At 32.0% G+C, this 19,492-nt stretch overlaps 1 protein-coding gene across 3 annotated transcripts in view; it reads left to right on the plus strand.

The window, feature by feature from the left end:
* LOC100369224 (exocyst complex component 5-like) overlaps window positions 1-19,492 on the plus strand; it is a 74,917-nt gene that overhangs the window by 46,252 nt on the left and 9,173 nt on the right. For all 3 annotated transcript variants that reach the window (XM_085493731.1, XM_085493729.1, XM_085493734.1), the window contains exons 15-17: window positions 13,727-13,850; window positions 18,830-18,916; window positions 19,219-19,330. In XM_085493731.1, the coding sequence (XP_085349857.1) occupies window positions 13,727-13,850; window positions 18,830-18,916; window positions 19,219-19,330 (323 nt within the window). The remainder of the gene's footprint in view (window positions 1-13,726; window positions 13,851-18,829; window positions 18,917-19,218; window positions 19,331-19,492) is intronic.

Raw genomic sequence — 19,492 nt, forward strand, 5'->3', positions numbered from 1 at the left:
CTACTGTAAAATAGATTTTTTTTACTTGGAATTTATTTTTGCTGATGGGATGATTCAATGAAAATAAAACCCAGCAATTATACCATTTTTCCTGTATTTTTACATTTAACTCATCTAAAATTGGTGGAAATGAACTCCATACAAAACATCCAATACGTCATTTCAGTTAAAATTAATTGCATCAAAAATATAAAATTTTACAGTAATTCACAAGGGATATGTAAATCAATTACTTTGTTATATTTACCAATAATTTTCATATGTTTACCCTAATCCGAATTCATATTATGTAAATTGGAAATGTGGACTACCAGTGTACCAAAATAATCACATTTGTTTTTATGCATTTTTAGCTCCGCTCTCGACTTTGTCGAGCGGAGCTTATCATATGAGTGATTGTCCGGCGTCGTCGTCCGTGTCAATGTTTTACTTTTTCAACTTCTTCTTGAAAACTACAAGCCTGAATGCTTTGATACTTCGTGTATATGTACCTTGGGTAGACCTCTCTCAGATTTGTTCATTTTATGATGATATCTTCAATTCTCTAATTTTTGTGAATATTTTTGTCATTTTTGGTAAAAAGTGATATTTTCGACTTCTTGTTAAAAACCGCAAGTCTGATTGCTTTGATATTAACTATATATGTACTATATGTGGATCTCTCTCACATTTGTTCACTTTGTAATGATATCTTCAATTCTCTAATTTTGGTGAATATTTTTGTCATTTTTGGTAAATAGTGATATTTTCGACTTCTTGTTAAAAACCGCAAGTCTGATTGCTTTGATATTACATATATAGGTACTACATGTGGACCTCTCTCAGATTTGTTCATTTTGTGATGATATCTTCAATTCTTTAATTTTGGTGAATATTTTTGTCATTTTTGGTAAAAAGTGATATTTTCGACTTCTTGTTAAAAACCAAAAGTTCAATTGCTTTGATATTACATATATAGATACTACATGTAGACCTTTCTCAGATTTGTTCATTTCGTGATGATATCTGAAATTCTCTACTTTTGGTGAATATTTTTGTCATTTTTGGTAGAAAGTGATATTTTCGACTTCTTGTTAAAAACTGTAAGTCTGATTGCTTTGATACTATACATATTGTACATTTTCTAATGATGTCTTCAGTTCTTTAATTGAAATGTGCATTGCTAACAGCGGAGCTATCTCAGCCGATAGGCTGCTTGTTAAAATTCTGTTAAAAAACGGCAAATCATAATAATTTTTAACAAAAAGCTAATGTGGCAATCAGTACACCATGAAGTATTTGGTACGTAGAGTGAGGAAATATTGGAAAAAGATACTTGTATTTTGATAAAATCACATTTTCCGTAAAGGCTGCCATATTGAAGATGTTCAAAAAACTGTGCCTCTATGCATAATACAATCAAACCACTACTTAATCTATATATTGTGTATATTTTTTATCTGTAATATGACATTGTACCTGGGACCTCCATGTCACATATGCTGAATGGCTGTATACTTCCTTCTGTGAATTTGGAGTTAATAAATAACAAACAATCAACTTAGTTATGGGGATTTCTCACAGGGACACATTTACATGGATGTATTGAATATATAATTACCTCCTATAGAAGTATTGAACATCCTTTAAAATGTGAAAAACAACCTTTATGCTAGGTTGTTTTTTTTTCGTCAAAGCTCTATAAGCTCAAAATGTCATTTTCACCTGAGTACGGTAATCATATTGATACAAAATGCTAACTGAAAAATAATGACAATTTATGCTTCCTATTACATTTAAGTGTTCAAAACTCGCAAAAAAGTATAAATGTATATCATTCAATCGGTTAGGTAGACCTCTCAGTTACATCATCTGCAAATGTCCTGATTGTGTGTGCTTTCATATTTAAACTTGCATCTTCATCCAGATTTTTAAGTAACTGATAAAGGAATAGACATAATTTCTTATATTCTTCAGAAAATCAAATATGAAAAAATAGAGGATACAAGTTTTATTTAAATGTTAAAAAGTTGGCTTTAGCTCAAAGAGTTATGCTATCTCTGTAATCACTTGATTCTGCATATTTTGCATAATATTAACATCAAAGATTCATACGATAAAGGTTTGCAACTGAAATACAAGTATATGCAATGAAGGTTCTATTCTGTGTGCGCGTCACATTTCTATCAAATGGCATCACAGTATGTATTAGATGCTTAGAATGGTTTGATTGCATAACGAGGATTGAGCGTGTTTATAATATTCGAAAAACGCACTGCATATACCGGATGTATGTGCATTTAAAAACAACCACAGGCAAACATAATTTATTTTGATTTCGTAACACCTTCTCATTTTCGACATATCCTGCTCATCCGTTGAACATATTTGGCATCAGCTGACTTACATCTGAGATTTTAAAACTGTGTAAATCTGACACAGTTCAGAACAATTTTTTAATCTTAACACTTCTCAGGTTTCACATTTTAAATGTCGCTTTTGAGGTACATGGTTTAATATTGTGAAACGGCATCTTTGCGTTATGTAGGTCGTGTTACTGATGGAGCACAAAGTGCTGAATGTGAGCGATGTTTGATATACATGCGTAGTAAAGTAATCCAATGCGCTAAGATGTCGATTGTATGGTTCCTTTGTATTCTTACTCCACTGGCTTTTTATGCTGTTACACCTATAATAGAAGACACATGTTTGTCGGATATTCTGATAATTGCGATTTTGTGATTTTCATTTGAAAAAAACAGCAATAAAAGCATCTAGTGAGTTCAATAATTTTCCAATGCCAATTCTCAAACAAAGAAAAGCTTTTTTTTGTCGCTAAATGCTGTGTACGATAGCAAATTATGCCACTCGGGCATCGATTAAAAACTAATGTATAGAAAGTAAATGTTGGTTGTCTATTTCACAAGTTTTTTTTTTTTTTTTTTTATAAAAACATGCATCGGTAAGCCCTAATTGTGTGTTGATACATAACTGTCGGTATCCAGTTTTGTTTTTTCTACCATGATTAAACTCTCCTTCACTATACTTTACTCATCTGCCCTACTTGTGCTTAGACAGTCATATAAATTAATTTAGACGAAAAATAAATTTCTGTCAAAATTAATGTAGTTGAAACACAACTAATAATACAAATGGAGCTGATTGAATAATTGACTACTTCTTCCACATTTATCATCAGTAGCCATTCTGTCCAATACATCTAAATAGATTGTCAAAATAATATTGGTTTATATTCTTTCAGTTTTGTTGATTGCGTCATTTTCTCCTTATAACGTAATAACATTTCAGAGATGTTGATGTAGATAGGTAGGTTTGCTTTACTTGGTACAGACTTCACTGTTAGAAACTTCTACCTTTTGCACACAGGAGCTCTTTTTAAGCTTTTCTTGACACTATCTGTCGTGCAAATTAGATTAAATTACCCTCTAAATTAGATAAAATTTTGTTTAATGGTAAAATAACAATGTTAACTCCGTTTATTGTTTCACAATAATTGGGCAGAGTGGTCAACAGTGTGATGAACCAATAATCCATGCGCATTACATCGCTTCGCTGAATTTCAGATTCGTCCTTTAGGTCATTACCTGGCTCTGTAATAAACTTCAGGTTCTTAGAGTGTGAAATGAGTCATCTTGGTCAATGTTTAAATAATTGTGTAAATTAACGTTATTGGGTAAATCTGAATAGTGCATTCAAGCAATTGTACACATCAGTGAATTCTACTGTTGTAACACATTGCACCTTTGTAGCAACCAGATAATTGAGATTTGTAAGGTCACATCATTTTGAGGAGATAAATAAGGAAGCGATTAACTATTGGGAAAAAAATCCCTGATTTCAGTCAGTCAGTCAGTCAGTCAGTCAGTCAGTCAGTCAGTCAGTCAGTCAGTAATATTGTTATTATTTTTCCATTTTTATTTTGGATTAATATCAGTAAGTTTGTCTGAGTAGTAGACATGAAAGTATAGTCAGTGAAATAGATCCAGTACAATATAGCTTATTTATTATCCCTTTGAATCAAGTTGTCACCTTTCAAAAAAATAAAACCCACATTTTTTTTTCATATTCTCACCAAAATTTTTATCCAAAATTGTAGCCAATAGAAGATTATGTTAATTTGTTCCAAAATTATACAAAAATTTTTAAAAAATTACATGAAAACTGACAAAATGTAGCAGCAAAATCTTTTCAGGATAAATTATGATATTTAAAGGATTAAATAGTTTTTGAAAATTCTTATATTATTCCTATGGTCCTATATGACGTTGATATGTACATTGAGATCGTAAGGAAAAATTCTCCCACTCATCATTTTTTGTTGTTGCAAAAATGATGGTGTAACCTAATTTTTCCAAGTTGGCTATTTGCTGGCTTTGACTTTTCATAAAAACTTTAAATTATTAAAGCAAATATTATTGCCATCAGTAATTTCCAGTTATTCTTTGTAATATTCACCCATGTTACTGACATATTTCGACAGATTATTCTGCATCGTTTAGATATGTGGCTGTTTTGAATACAAGCTCATCTAGCTTAAAGGCATCTTAAAGCCTGCTAAATGTTAAGTTATGTTCAAACCTTAATGTAGCAACAAAATATTGAAATTTGCAAGTTTCGGGAATTGTGTTTTTCTTGCAAAATTATTGCATTTACCTTTTTATTTCTTGCATACTCCGATAAGAATTGGATGATCACTGAATAATATAATTAACATCAATCGATTTTCTGTAATTAGTCTAGACACTTATTACCAACATTGATTTTGAATTCTTTTACATTTACATGTAGTCTTAGCAAATGAGAATATAGTAGCTTCAAGGCATAATGCATTTGTTACAATCATATATTCAAATCCAAATTCATGGGTCAATCACTCGGATGATTCTGGGTTATATTGACATATATAGTCAGGAAACTTTGGAATATATTGATGGTCATGATCCATTAAAAAGAATATGCAAATTTGATGAGTAGGTGAGAATTAGAAGAGAGGATTGTACACCATCCACTTTTCAAGGGTATTTATGTATTCAAACAAGTCTATACATTGTACACCTGTGTGAATGGATACATTTCTTGTTTCCCTCTCTGATTTAGTTTCCCCTTTACTAAATCTACCGGTAAATCAAGTTTTTTGTTTTGTTTTTGTTTTAAATAACATCACATTGTTGTAATATCCCTGGTATATTAATAATAATACTACTAATAATATTTATTGCCATATATATGCAGTTACAGAGAAGTATATTTATGTATTATATTTTAATTACACCTTGAGCATGCACGGCCCAAGTGTATAGCTGGGTCTCACTGAATAACCTTATAGAAAATTCACCTCAAATTCAGTTGGTGATTATACTAAAAAAAGATACAACCACATACGTAGTTTATTATTTAATTCTACCTCAGTCACCCTTCATGTACAGTGAAGTGTAAATCAGTTTAGTGTTGATTGTTATAATCGACGTACAGAGTAATTTTGTTTCCATCTAAATTTTATGATCTTAAAATAGCATTCCAATGAAATTGGTAAAATGTTTACGAATGGGGAAAATGAGATCTCGGCAGCGTAATGTAATAAAGCTTGACGTGTTAACTTTGTATTTGAATTGATAGCAAATAGGATGATATGCGTTATGATCTAACTTGCTTCTATTATTTTATTTTTCTTCAAGGCTAATGTTATTTCAGGCTAGACATTGCGGCTCCGAGCCAATGCCCGTAATGTTAATGGAGGTGGCGTATTATGTCCTCATTGTTGTCATCATTAATATATTTTTAATTTGGTGTAACCATTAACTTATCTGTAACTTGGATTATTAATTTTTTTTAAATCTCAGCCAGTTCTATTGTAGTGTGTTTCGCTTGTATAATTTCAGTTTTTTTTTTTCAGCTTTAGTCCAAAAAAGTGCGTTATTAACCTGAGTTCCATTTCAGCATGCATTTACTAATTTGGTACAAGACAATACATGGTGTTGTAAATATGTACATCAATTTTGTTTTTGATTTGTTCAAATATGGCTGACTGATAGCTTTTTATTTCCCGTTCGGAAGAAGTCCGGAAACAGGGACTTATAACTCCGTCTCCGTCCGTCCGTCCGTCCGTCCGTTTGTGTGTCCGTCCGTTTGTGTGTCCGTCCAGAGTCATATTTCAGAATTTTTTGAACCAATTTCGTCCATTCTTTGCATGTGCCTAGTACTTTATGTGGGACATATGCACATGCAGTGGTTTAGCGATTCGAGTCAAAATGGCCAACTGGCAGCCATTTTGTTTTTTGAAAATGTTGCATTTCGGACATGCTTTGTCAATTTTCTTTCAAACTTGGTACATAGATTATACATGTTAGGATACATGTCCATGACAATTTCTTTCGCCATTGGATAAAAGATGGCCGACTGGCAGGCATTTTTTTTTTAAATGTGGTAGCTTGGACATGCTTTGTCAGTTTTTATTCAAATTGGGCACATACTTTATACATGTTAGGATATATGTCCATGACAATTTGAATCAAGGATAGTCGATTGACAGCCATCTGACTTTTTGGCCTTACTACTATATTTCCCAAATTTTTTTGTATCATTTTCATTCGTATTTTCACATACATCATACATATCACTTTGTTTCATAATCAGATCAAAGATGGCCAAATATTGGCCATATTACTATATCTCTGTCACCCATGTAGCATTTTCATTGATATTTAGCATGTCATTAATGGATACATGTACATGTCAATTCAATTTGCAATTTGATCAAATATGGCCGACTGGCGCCCATCTTGTTTGTTTAAAATGGGATAACTTGGACATGCTTTCACTTGTGATCTATGTTTTTCTTTGCTATTACTTAAACCGGAGGGGTGGTCACGCAACACGTGTTCGAATTTGATGTAAATAAACAATCTGTATACGCCACTTTGGACTCGAGTTTCAAGGACACGCTCACAACAACCCCTCCACTTTAATATGACAAGCACAAAAAGAACTTTCAAAAATTTAACAGGGACTGTGTCATTTTCAATGACTTGTTTTGTTTTATACCGGTATTACGCCTAAATCCCAGTACTTGAACCTGTCCACAATCAGCTCTCAGAGATGACTGGGGGCAATTTAATTAAACTTGGTATGAAGACAATAAATATTGGTTTGCTCGTGCACATTAATTGTTTTCAAGTTTCGGTTCAGAATGATGATTTTGATTTGTTTTTTACTATGTATTATAAGATCATATTATTGCCCACTTGTGATTGTTCAAGCTTTAAAGAATTGGTAGGCAACAACTTTTACCATAGGCTTTTTAGCTCCGCTGTCGACTTTGTCGAGCGGAGCTTATCATATGAGTGATTGTCCGCCGTTGTTCGTCGTCTGTGTCAATGTTTTACTTTTTCGACTTCTTCTTGAAAACTACAAGCCTGAATGCTTTGATACTTGGTGTATATGTACCTTGGGTAGACCTCGCTTGGATTTGTTCATTTCATGATGATATCTTCAATTCTCTAATTTTGATGAATATTTTTGTCATTTTTGGTAAAAAGTGATATTTTCGACTTCTTGTTAAAAACCCAAAGTGCAATTGCTTTGATATTACATATATAGGTACTACATGTGGACCTCTCTCAGATTTGTTCATTTTGTAATGATATCTTTAATTCTCTAATTTTGGTGAATATTTTTGTCTTTTTTGGTAAAAAGTGATATTTTCGACTTCTTGTTAAAAAGTCCAATTGCTTTGATACTACATATATAGGTACTACATGTGGACCTCTCTCAGATTTGTTCATTTCGTGATGATATCTTCAATTCTCTAATTTTGGTGAATATTTTTGTAATTTTTGGTAAAAAGTGATATTTTCGACTTCTTGTTAAAAACCAATAGTTCAATTGCTTTGATATTACATATATAGATACTACATGTAGACCTTTCTCAGATTTGTTCATTTTGTGATGATATCTTCAGTTCTCTAATTTTGGTGAATATTTTTGTCATTTTTGGTAAAAAGTGATATTTTCGACTTCTTGTTGAAAACTGTAAGTCCGATTGCTTTGATATTACATATATAGGTACTACATGTGGACCTCTCTCAGATTTGTTCGTTTTGTGATGATATCTTCAATTCTCTAATTAATTTATTTTGGTGAATATTTTTGTAATTTTTGGTAAAAAGTGATATTTTCGACTTCTTGTTAAAAACTGTAAGTCCGATTGCTTTGATATTACATATATAGGTACTACATGTGGACCTCTCTCAGATTTGTTCGTTTTGTGATGATATCTTCAATTCTCTAATTAATTTATTTTGGTGAATATTTTTGTAATTTTTGGTAAAAAGTGATATTTTCGACTTCTTGTTAAAAACTGTAAGTCCGATTGCTTTGACACTATTCATATTGTTCATTTTCTAATGATGTCTTCAGTTCTTTAATTGAAATGTGCATTGCCAACAGCGGAGCTATCTCAGCCGATAGGCTGCTTGTTTAAAATCATTTCTGTTTTTGACAATCATCGTCGTTACTGAGTTTAGATTGATGTTTCAGTACATGTTAGAACCTTACGAGTATTTAGGTTTCTCTACTACTAGCCATGCTCGATCCACATAAACAGTGCCTAGCTCAGTCTCTTTAACCTCTGCAATGTGGTGATAGTGTATTCCATGATTGCATAGTAATATACTAATGATCACATAATATTTTATTTCACTTTACTGGTAGTAAGCATTGTGCTCTGTATTTTTATTATCTGCATATTCTCAATGTCAAAAAAGTGTACAATATTGGTGATATATTTTATTATGAAAATATTTATGTAGAAATGAACCAATTATTCACAGCAATTTAACTATTTCAGTGAAGAAAAAAGAACCCATAAGTTTCTCAATTTATGTTGCTATGGTAACCTAGAAACGGCAAGAAACAATTTTATAGTACATAGAATATGACAAATTTGGATATATGTGTATTAGATAACACTGTGGTGATATAGATGTGGTGATTTTATCTATAACTGCCCTCGCATGTCCCAATGTTGAGTTAAACACAGTATGCATCTTGATAACCAAATGTTTGTGGTGGAAAACGTGGGGAAGCTAGGGGGCCATATACTTGTCATCATGATGATGATAATTCATATACCATTTTTAGGAGAACAGAAGAAAAACTCTAAAAACTAAAAGTGTGTTTGCTTTACTAGAAGATCTATACATGAAACAGATGTCATTATTAGGATGGACCACTCTGAATACATTGCGACAACACTTTATGGCTTACAAAAACTTTTAGTGATTGAGGATTTGAAGCAAAATGAGAAAATATAGAATACAGATAAGCTTAACTGTCTGACATTTTGTCAAAGATCAATCAATCAATCATTCCAATCTTTTCTTGATTGGTCCTTTAAGTACCATGCAATCACGGTTTTATAGCTATTTCTTTTTTTCAACTCTTGTTGTGTATTCATGAAGTAAAATACATAAAAATACTAGTAGAACTTAATGACTGTTTACAGCGCATCAGATTTCCTTTAATATAAATCTTCGCTTCTGTTTATTGAACTGTATTGTTTGTACGAGACAGATTGAGATTACGAAATGCAATCAGTTAAACAAACACAAAGTCTGGCATTCCTGCAAAAGTATTTTGTTTCAAGTAGTTTGGCAAGTATTTCATTATAATGCATTGATTTATATGACAATTCTAAGCCTATCCGGTAATATTAAACTAAAAATAATCTCAGTCTTAAAGAAATGAACTTAAAAACTACCTAACTTAATATTTCAAACATGATTATATATTTTGAAAAGTTTATCAGATTATCTTGAATAATATAGTTGTGGACCAAATTTCAAAGATCGGATATCCAACATCTTGAGTTCTTGGGATGTAAAACTATTTTGTCGTTTTCTTGCTGTTACAGTATCGCAAATACACATATGTACTCAAAATTGTTATGATTGATTTTGGTTTGCATAAACAGGAAGCAAAGGTTGATTTTTCAGTTTTCAGAATTATCTGATGAAAGTTTGTAAACTGACTTTAGGCCACACCGACTTAATTGTATGGATGACATCCACGCGCGCATTAGTTTTCGCCTTTTCTCAAAAAAAAAAAAAAAAAAAAAATCCTCAACGACAATCGGTTTTCTGTCCGGAACTTGCCGACTCATATTGTCGCAAAGCGCCGGCTTGTCGTAAAACTCTTTTTGGACTATCTAAAAACGTGCCAATTTTGTCGTAAATGATCTTCTGCACATGCGTATTGCGTTGCCAGGAATACGTGAGCATAACAGTTCAGAGGAAAAACTGAGGGATTGTTGTAGACTGGTACGCAATTGACGTCAGCCAGGGAGATATGACGTTTACACAGCTATACGAGAGATTGGTTAAAACTAACCCCTACTGTGTAGAGAGGAGCAAGCAAGGACATTTCTGTATCATTGCAATGTTTTGTTAGTTATTGTCATAAAGTAGTGATATGTACATTCCGCCTTGACTTGTACTGAAAATGATGTCCATGTTGTACCTTGCATGCAGTGTTTTTGACTGAAGGTACTTCATCATGACTACATGTACTAGAGCTTGTCTGAAAAGGTTATACCTGTGACAGTAATACAGTACGAGATGTGTATATCAACATGTGCCTCCTACAAATAAAGACTTCTTGTTGTTCTTTGATACATTGTGTTCTGTGGTCCAATTCGTAATAGCAGCTCCGTAGTCCTGTGGTTTTAGCAGGATTTTTTTTTTGGCAGGATTTTTTTTTCGCCCTCTCGCATTAGTTTTGGGGTCTCCAGAGGATGTCATCCATAAAATTAAATCAGTGAGGCCTTATATATGTATTATGGATATCACCTGAATTTCCTAATGTTGTCAATGGAGATGGGCGATGGGGAAGCCGGGGGAATCAGTATATACAGGGAGATATTTGTCGGACTGACTGCCATTTTACTTAATTGGGTTGACAGGTGAATGTCATATTTTTAGCTCCGCTGTCATTGTTTGTCTATCTTCGTTTGTCAACAATTGTCATTTTTCAACTTCTTGAAAGCTATCGGCTCAATTGTTTTAAATTAATACTTTGAATGGAGGTAAATTTGTGGACCTCTGTCAGATTCGTTCATTTCATGATGCTAACTTTGATTCTCTATTTTTGGCAAATATTTTTGTAATTTTTGGTAAAAAATATTTTCAAATTCCTCTTGTACATTATTTTTCTGAACAGTTTGTTTGATGAGGCTAAGTTGACATGTTTTCAACAGTCAGAACCAAACTACCGTACATGTACTTTTTTGTCTAATGGGTGTGCATTGCTTGGCTTGGCTACCACAATGTTCTTGTAGAACAGTGAAGCTATTTCAACAGTCAGGTCACTTGTTTTTAAGATTACCAGTAAAACCGCCCATCTGTTCGTGCATCTGTACGACCGTCGTCATTTCCCAGAGATGACTGGACAGATATTCTTCAAAGCTGGTACAAAGACAAGTTGTAATGAGAGACATGGGCATATCGATTTATTTTTTCTTTGGGTGGCTGACTGGCGGCCATTTTTGTCCCAAAAAACCAACAAAAATCAACATTTGGACATGTCATTAACCATTTCTCAGACATGCTTTGATCGATTTATTTCAAACTTGGCATTAACATCAGTCATGGTGGGTGATTTGTTTCAAAATGGCTTACTGGTGGTAATTTTTTTTTTCAAAGTTGGTACATCACAAGTCGTGATACATGTGAATATCGCTTTGCTTTATTTTGTTGACCTTCAACTGCAAATGCAAATTTTACCATTTTTCTAGACACATTTGTTTCTCGAAAAATTTTCCATTGACTCCATCATTTTTTAATTGTGTATTGACATTGGTATACATAACCTATGTAGAGTACTGCAAGAATGAATAGATTAAAGATTGAATTTATTCAGTTTTTTAGCACTTAGCTTATGTACACTCGTTTGCACAATCATATGTGCAAAAAATGTGTGTGGTTTTTAGATGCATACTTGTATTCAGATTTATAACACCTTTCAATACCTCGCTAAAAGGCATGCATGTTAGAAGTGTTGAGTCATTACAAATACGCAAAGCTAACAAAGATTACAGATCAAACTGAGGTTCTCTGTTGCTTTGATTTAGAAATGAAATGTAACAATGTCATCTGTGTCATTGCAGGATTTCAAACTACTCCATATCTCATATATACTGCATGTGAGATTGCTTTTGTGTCTGCAAACAACTCGCTACTCTAAGATAAGGCATACAAAAGAATTCTATTTCTATACAACTTGCCATCTTTAGCTTTTTCTAACATACCTAGTTCAGCATTTAAAAAAAAAGCATGTAAACGAATATATACTCAATGTTCACATTGAAATTTTTTATATTTTCTATATGTGAAAGTAGGGTGCTTATTTAAAGGAAAGCTAGAAAATATAAAACTGTTAACCCTATTGCTTTGATATTTGATGTATATGTACCTTGGGTAGACCTTTATTAGATTTAAATATTTTGCACATAATATTTTTGTAATTGGAGCAAATTTGTTTGGAAAAACATGTTATTTGCATTCTTCTTAAATTAGCTTGAAAGTATATAATTATCTACATGTACATTGGTTGAACCTCTAATTAGTTGATTTTAAAAAAAATACGGGAACAGATAATTGAGACATATATAAATCAATTGTCCATTGTTCTGGTTGGAATTTTAGAGAAAATGAATAAAAAAGTTCTATTTTTATGAAAAATCAAAATAAAAGCTACATTTTAATGGCAATTTTAAAATAAACAAAATGTGTCTGGATTAGTCTTGGGAAAACAAATTGACCAGAAACCTAATGCCTAATACAGAAGCTTAATATGTGTTTAATGTTGTTGGCATATGATCTGTCCAGTTAGACGTCATAAGGATTTCAGGTTCAGTAACTATTATGATTACATTTAGGTTCATTTTGCCTTGGAGTGGAGTTGGGATGGCTGTTTGATGAAATTTAATTGACCCTGTCCAATCATAGATGATTTACATGCAAATTCTGAAATGATATTTCAATTTATTCGCCATCTAACTGATCATTCGATAAAATAGAAAAATTAATTTTCCCTGAAAAATGCAAGCCTTTGTCATTAATGAGGTTAAAAACAATTTAACATATTACATCAATATTATTGTTCCTGTTATGATACAAAACTCCTAAAATATTAACTATTGTTAAAACAAAAATGAATACAAAATATCATTGCCACACCTAATATGCTAATTTTGTTACTGCGATCTATCTATTTCACATATACATTAAGATTATACTTGTTGGCGTTAATTGATTCAATTTACTTGTCATGACTTTAAATAAAATCAACTAATTTTCTTAAGTGACAGAATTATAATTCTGACAATAATCACAACATGAACCATTTACTGTAAACTGTAGTTGTCGGACTGTATATAAACCTGGAAAACTTTCTGGTAGCGTACAATGAGAAAACAAGTTTGGCAATATTTATGAAGTCAAACTGTGCATTTTTGATGTCCTAAATCACCTCACAAATGGAAATACAAACATAATGCATATGATAATTATATATATTTAGTTAACTAACTCTTTAATAAATGTCTAATTCTCTAAATGAAAGCAAATGTGTGAAAAACACTGTTGTACGCAAGGCAGCTTTTGATTTTAACATTTCCAATTTTTTCCGCTATTATGCCAATTAAAACATGATTATATATTTATGCATCTAGGTATTCCACCACCTGACTGTAAATCTCCTCCCAAGCTTTATTTCTTTGACGTCGTTGGTGAAGCCAATGCCATATTTCATCTGCTTGAGAGACAATTTAGTGACACTCTAGTTCCACTTATAAGGTAAGTTGTCAAGATTTTTTTCTCTCCAAGCATGCACTTGGTCTTATACTGACTCGTTTTAACTGAATCATTCATGGGCAACACTTCAAACCATCAACACTTCATTAAGAACCTAGGTAAGTGGAGTCCTGCCCATTACAGACTAGTTACGCTGCTGGCTTCGGAACTCGTGAATTCTCCTGATGTTTTGAATCACCAGCATGTACATCCACTGTGTCTTGATCTTTTTCATCTTTTGATGATGGCACTGCTTTGTATGTTTGGCAAACCCTTAACAAATCTTTATGTCAACACATCAATCACTTGGAATGATCAGCAACTTACTTGTTATGTGTCACCAGTACCCTTGAATTGTGTAAATTGAATGGCTAATAATTTAGAAACAATCTGCTTATTAATTAGCTAATGTACTTAACTGAGATTATGCAATTTATTTGTGTTATTTTATGATTCCTAATATCCCTTGGAGAAGATAAAAATGGTCATATAAAACAAAGTAATACATATTCTTTGGAAATAAAGCAAACAAACTCGGCAGAAAGATTTTGAGAAGATTGTAAATTATAATGTTATGGCCAAGTTGTTGGATAAACATTTACCTTATATTCCTGACATATATGGACATATTAAACAGTATATATATTGGTGTTCTCGGAGTACAGATAGTTTTTGTATTCAACAAGTTTTAATTTCAGCTTAATGCAATTAGGAAACCAACAACTAAAAAAATAGCGATCACTGCAAAGTAGTGGCAAATTAATCATGGAAAATATACATATATTCTATATATTATATTCTTACTGATATGTATATATTCTTAAAACATATCAAAACAATTTATTAATTGAGTTTCCAGTGTGAGAATAGTTTTTTTATTGAACATATGGGGGATTTGCTCTCCCACAATGCATTGCAATGCATTGAATTTGGCTCTAACTACCCTAAACAAGGCTGCTACATACTTCCCATACGTCATAGAATGTGTTTTATCATTTTGCCTGCATGCAAAAACTCAATAACTCAAGACAAATTCAATACTTGCAAGGCCATTCTTTGAAGGCCGATATGAGTTCAAGCTTAGTAGGACAAACAATGTAATGTACACTGCACAGAATACATACACTGTAGTTTGTCATCTCATATCCCTGATGGACAACTGGAGGCTATTTTTGTCATAAAATACAATATTTTAATCATCAAAGCCGTATCTCAGACAAGCATTGATCATGCATCCTTATCCAGACTCAATACCATGTCACGACATATACAAGAACATCGTTGTGAATGATAAAAAAAGGATTTTTCTGTTTTTCGATGCTTCTGATTTGAATCATAAAAATTGAAGTCAATTTGCAGCTCTGAGTTCATCCACCAGAGATGATGTTCAGAATATACTGTAAACCAATTAATTTTTTGATTTTCTCTTCTAGGAAATTTTTTATGATTTATATGATATGATTTTATGATTTATATGTTGCATTGAACCAATATCTAACAGCACGTTGCACAACAAAAACTGTGCTGTTTTAATTTATCCATTAACATCTTTATCTGAATTTATAAGATGATTTAAAAATCCATTCGGCAATGTTGTTGTTAAACATTGTTTGTGACCATTATCTGTACGTGATAACTCAAGTCGTTTTTGTCCAGTCTTTCTGAAACTTGCTTATATCATGTTGGTGCGTCTTAAACATATATTTTTTGAGATATTTTTGTCTTCAAAACCAGAATTGGCTTAACATAGCCCTCACCTGGTATGTCAAATATGTTACTTAAAGATAAAATATGAACAATAACATTATATTTTTCAATATAGTTATTCAATATTCCATACTGTAGTAATTTATCATGAAAAAAAATGTTGCGTTTGTAGGACATAAAACAGTAGTTGTTTGATGAGAAATCAAAACCACTGATTGTTATTGTATGTACCAAAACAAGTGCACATGCATATTAAAAAAAATATTGTTTAACCAAATTAGCAAAAACCTATCCATTTATAATTTAGCTATTGTTCAAAATAGAACAGGTGATGCTGTACTATTATTATTCAAGATTTATTAATTAGATAGTGCTCAAACTAGTAGCTGTGATGTATAAATCATCTTTTTTTTTATCAGAAATTGACTAGTATTTGGGTACCATTGCTTGGGTAGTTTTATGTAGTTCATGTTATATTATAGAGGGACAATGAGATTAACATAACTTAGCTTGTGTAATATTAATTGAGAGACAATAATTTTAAAAGGAATTATTGATGATAATAGATATCCTTTTTTTTTGTATATTTTTAATTGATAATTTGTTATCGTTAATTTTAGTGCCATTTTTAATAGAAAAAATGCTATTTTCAACTTCTTCTTTAAAGCAGCTAGCCTGATTGAGTTGATATTTTATATGTATAAGTATTTGTACCTTGGGTGGACTTATCTCAGATTTGTTCATTTCATAATGATAACTTCAATTCCATAATTTTAGTGCATATTTTTATCATTTTTTTTGGATAAAAATGTATTTCTGACCTCTTCATGAAAAGAGCCAACCTGATTGCTTTCATATTTTGTATCTACCTACATTGAATAGACCTCTATCTGATTTGTCTATTTCATGATGAAAACATTAATTCCCCAATTTCGCTTTATATCATTCAGGGATTTTTGATACAGGTCATTTAATATTTATTGAAGGACTTTGGTATTCATTGTTTCTGGATTTTTACCCTCTAATAATGCATCACTTATTCATAGGTTTTAAATTTTTCAATTTTCACTTATATGATACACTTTCACCTACATAGACATGTAAATGTACAATAGAACTCATTGTTTCCATGGCAATTTTATGAATATAAATCACAGTGAATATGAACAAAAGTGAAATTAAATACCAGTAAACAAATAATGCTTTTACAGTACATCAATTATACCATGGTTCAGGGACTTTTATGTAATATTCATTTAATGATGAACTTTGATCTTAATTGTGTTTGGCATTTATTTTTCTGTAATTGTTCCTTGTAAGATTTGTTCAGCTTCCAATTGTAAATGCTTTTAATTTGTGTCTACTCTCATTCTGTGTATACACCACATTTGTGAGTAACTTTTTCATGGTAGAGGACACACCCTGGGTAATAACAATTGGACTCTCTTGAGGATTTCAAAGCCAAATGATTTATAATGAACTGTTTCCCAGAAGGACTTTTTAGGTTTTACAGTAAGGTAGTAGGTGTTGGTGTTGGTGTTGGTCAAAGCATATATTTCTGTTCCATAATTTGAACAGCCTCCCCGATGGGTTTAGGAATTTTACAGTTTAGCTTGTATGCATGTAGCTTAGGTGTATGCATGCATGTATCTTTCTGTGCATTAACTTGAACATGATTTCTTGACCTGGAATGCAAATAATTGTCACATGTAACATAACTCACCCGCAAATCTGAATTTTCTATACAGGTAATACTTAGATAGTTGTTCTTTGTTTTGGTTGATGTAGAAGCAAATGAGTAGAAAACAGCAAGGGCAGATTAATTGGGGCTTGCATTGTCTGTAATCATGTGATACATCGTGATCACACTTTATACCTGTCAGATATGAGTGCATGTATAATGAAATTTGAATAGAGATTCTCTGATGTGATAGTGTGCAGGCTGCAGGCGAGCACACTATTAAGCAAAAAATACGCCTTCAGTGCATTTCTTAGCAAATTTATCTTTTGCTTTACTTCATATTCACTTGTCAGCTAGAAGTGTATGTCTTGAGCCATCAATATCACATAACCATGAATGGCCAGCAGGTCGACTGGAAATTGAAACAGATAAAAGTATTAAGTTTGAATACATTGACAGCTTACAATGTACATTGTATATATAAGCAGATGGTATTTTGAGTTCCAGTCTCTTTCATTTATTTGCACAGATTCTAACAAATGTCTTGTTAAAATCACATCAGTGGATTCTTTTTAATATACTTTCAATAAAAGTTGGAATATCCAGAATTGTCCGAACCTGGAATGAGACGTTTAGCTTTTAGCTTTAGTTTGCGATTACAAAGAAAGAAACATAATTCAGAGCAGGGTTATTATATTATCGTTGAAGTGAGGTGTAAACAAATTGTAATGTTGTAATCATTTTTGCCCTAATGGTAATATTTAGGATTACCAGGTAAATCCTGATCTAGTATGTATTTGTAAAGTTTGAATGTAAACAGACCTCGTATGGCTCAAGAAAAATATTTCCAAAACAAAATGGCTGCCAGTTTAGTCAGATTCACAACACAAGGTCCCAAAACGTTCTATGTGTGTACCAAGTTTGAACAAAATCTGTTTCCAAATCATGAAAATGCATTTGTAGATCTAAAATAGCTCTTATAATAACTCGATGCTTGACTTGTTGAATGCTGATGTGCTATCAAGCACGGAGGCAAGTAGAATGAAACAAAATACATGTAAAATTTGAGCATTTAAATTAATCTACTTTAAATCACATTAATTTAATTTTGTTGGTGAATATTTTCAAATCTCAAAATTAAACAAGATGTTAGTGGCAAGTGCAGTGTAGAAACAGACAAGATGAAAGCAAGTATTGCTGTAATGAGAATAAATTCAATTGATCATTAGATGATACTGATGGTACAGGGAGTGGAACAAATATTTTTTTATGTAAATTATGTTACACATAAAGAGATAAAAAAGTGGAATTGTAAAAACTAAATTTGAGTTTATTCGTGACTAATATCAGACATAACATATATTGTGAGAAGCAGTATTACTATTTTTGAGCGCACAGGTATATATTTAATGACTAACATCGCATCACTACACTATATAGTGGGCATTCAGGTGGTTGTATAATTGGAACCAGTTGATAATCCATGAACCATTATTTGACTGTATTAAATACTCTTTTAACTTCCCTCTAAGAAGATTAGAGTCGTTTTCCTCTCTTAATTCTATCTAATGTGCTCATATATTTACTTTCACAGCACCTCTCCTAAACACAGTGAATGTGTTCATAAAAAAAGAGAAATTATGGAGCAAATGGAAGCAAAGATAGACACAGGGTTAGATCGGTAAGTAATGACACTACCATGTCCCACCAGATTCAGAGCTTTTAAATTAAATGCCTTCAGCATCAAAAGCATTTTTTATGTGTATACCAGTAATGCATACATATATATAAAAAAAACTACTAATCGAAATAATATTGCCTTAAGGGAATGGAAAGAAAGATTATCTTTTGTGTTGCTTCTAAAAAAGTTCTACCTTTTCTGTTATTATATACATGTATTGATATATATAATGATATGCTGACAAAGGCAGGTTTTATATTCTTTTTCAATGGTTCATCCCTATCTTTCTGATTTTTTTTTAGGTCACTGGCAGTTACCATGGGATACGTCAAGCATATTTTGGCTTCAGAACAAAAGAAGACAGATTTTAGGCCTGAGACTGAGAATCTGGGTCAAATGGCATTATACACACCAGTATGTTGAGTTCTTGAAACTAGACATTTTAAATTAATGTTAATTAAATCCATATTGTGCCATGATTTGTAATCACCATAAATTATCTCATTAATAACAGCTAGTTGTTATTAGTCACATATGTAAGTCACATGTAGCATTCTACTTCATTATCAGCATAGT

The sequence above is a fragment of the Saccoglossus kowalevskii genome, chromosome 2 (assembly GCF_978046115.1).
Source record: "Saccoglossus kowalevskii chromosome 2, keSacKowa6.1, whole genome shotgun sequence".
Lineage (NCBI taxonomy): Eukaryota > Metazoa > Hemichordata > Enteropneusta > Harrimaniidae > Saccoglossus > Saccoglossus kowalevskii.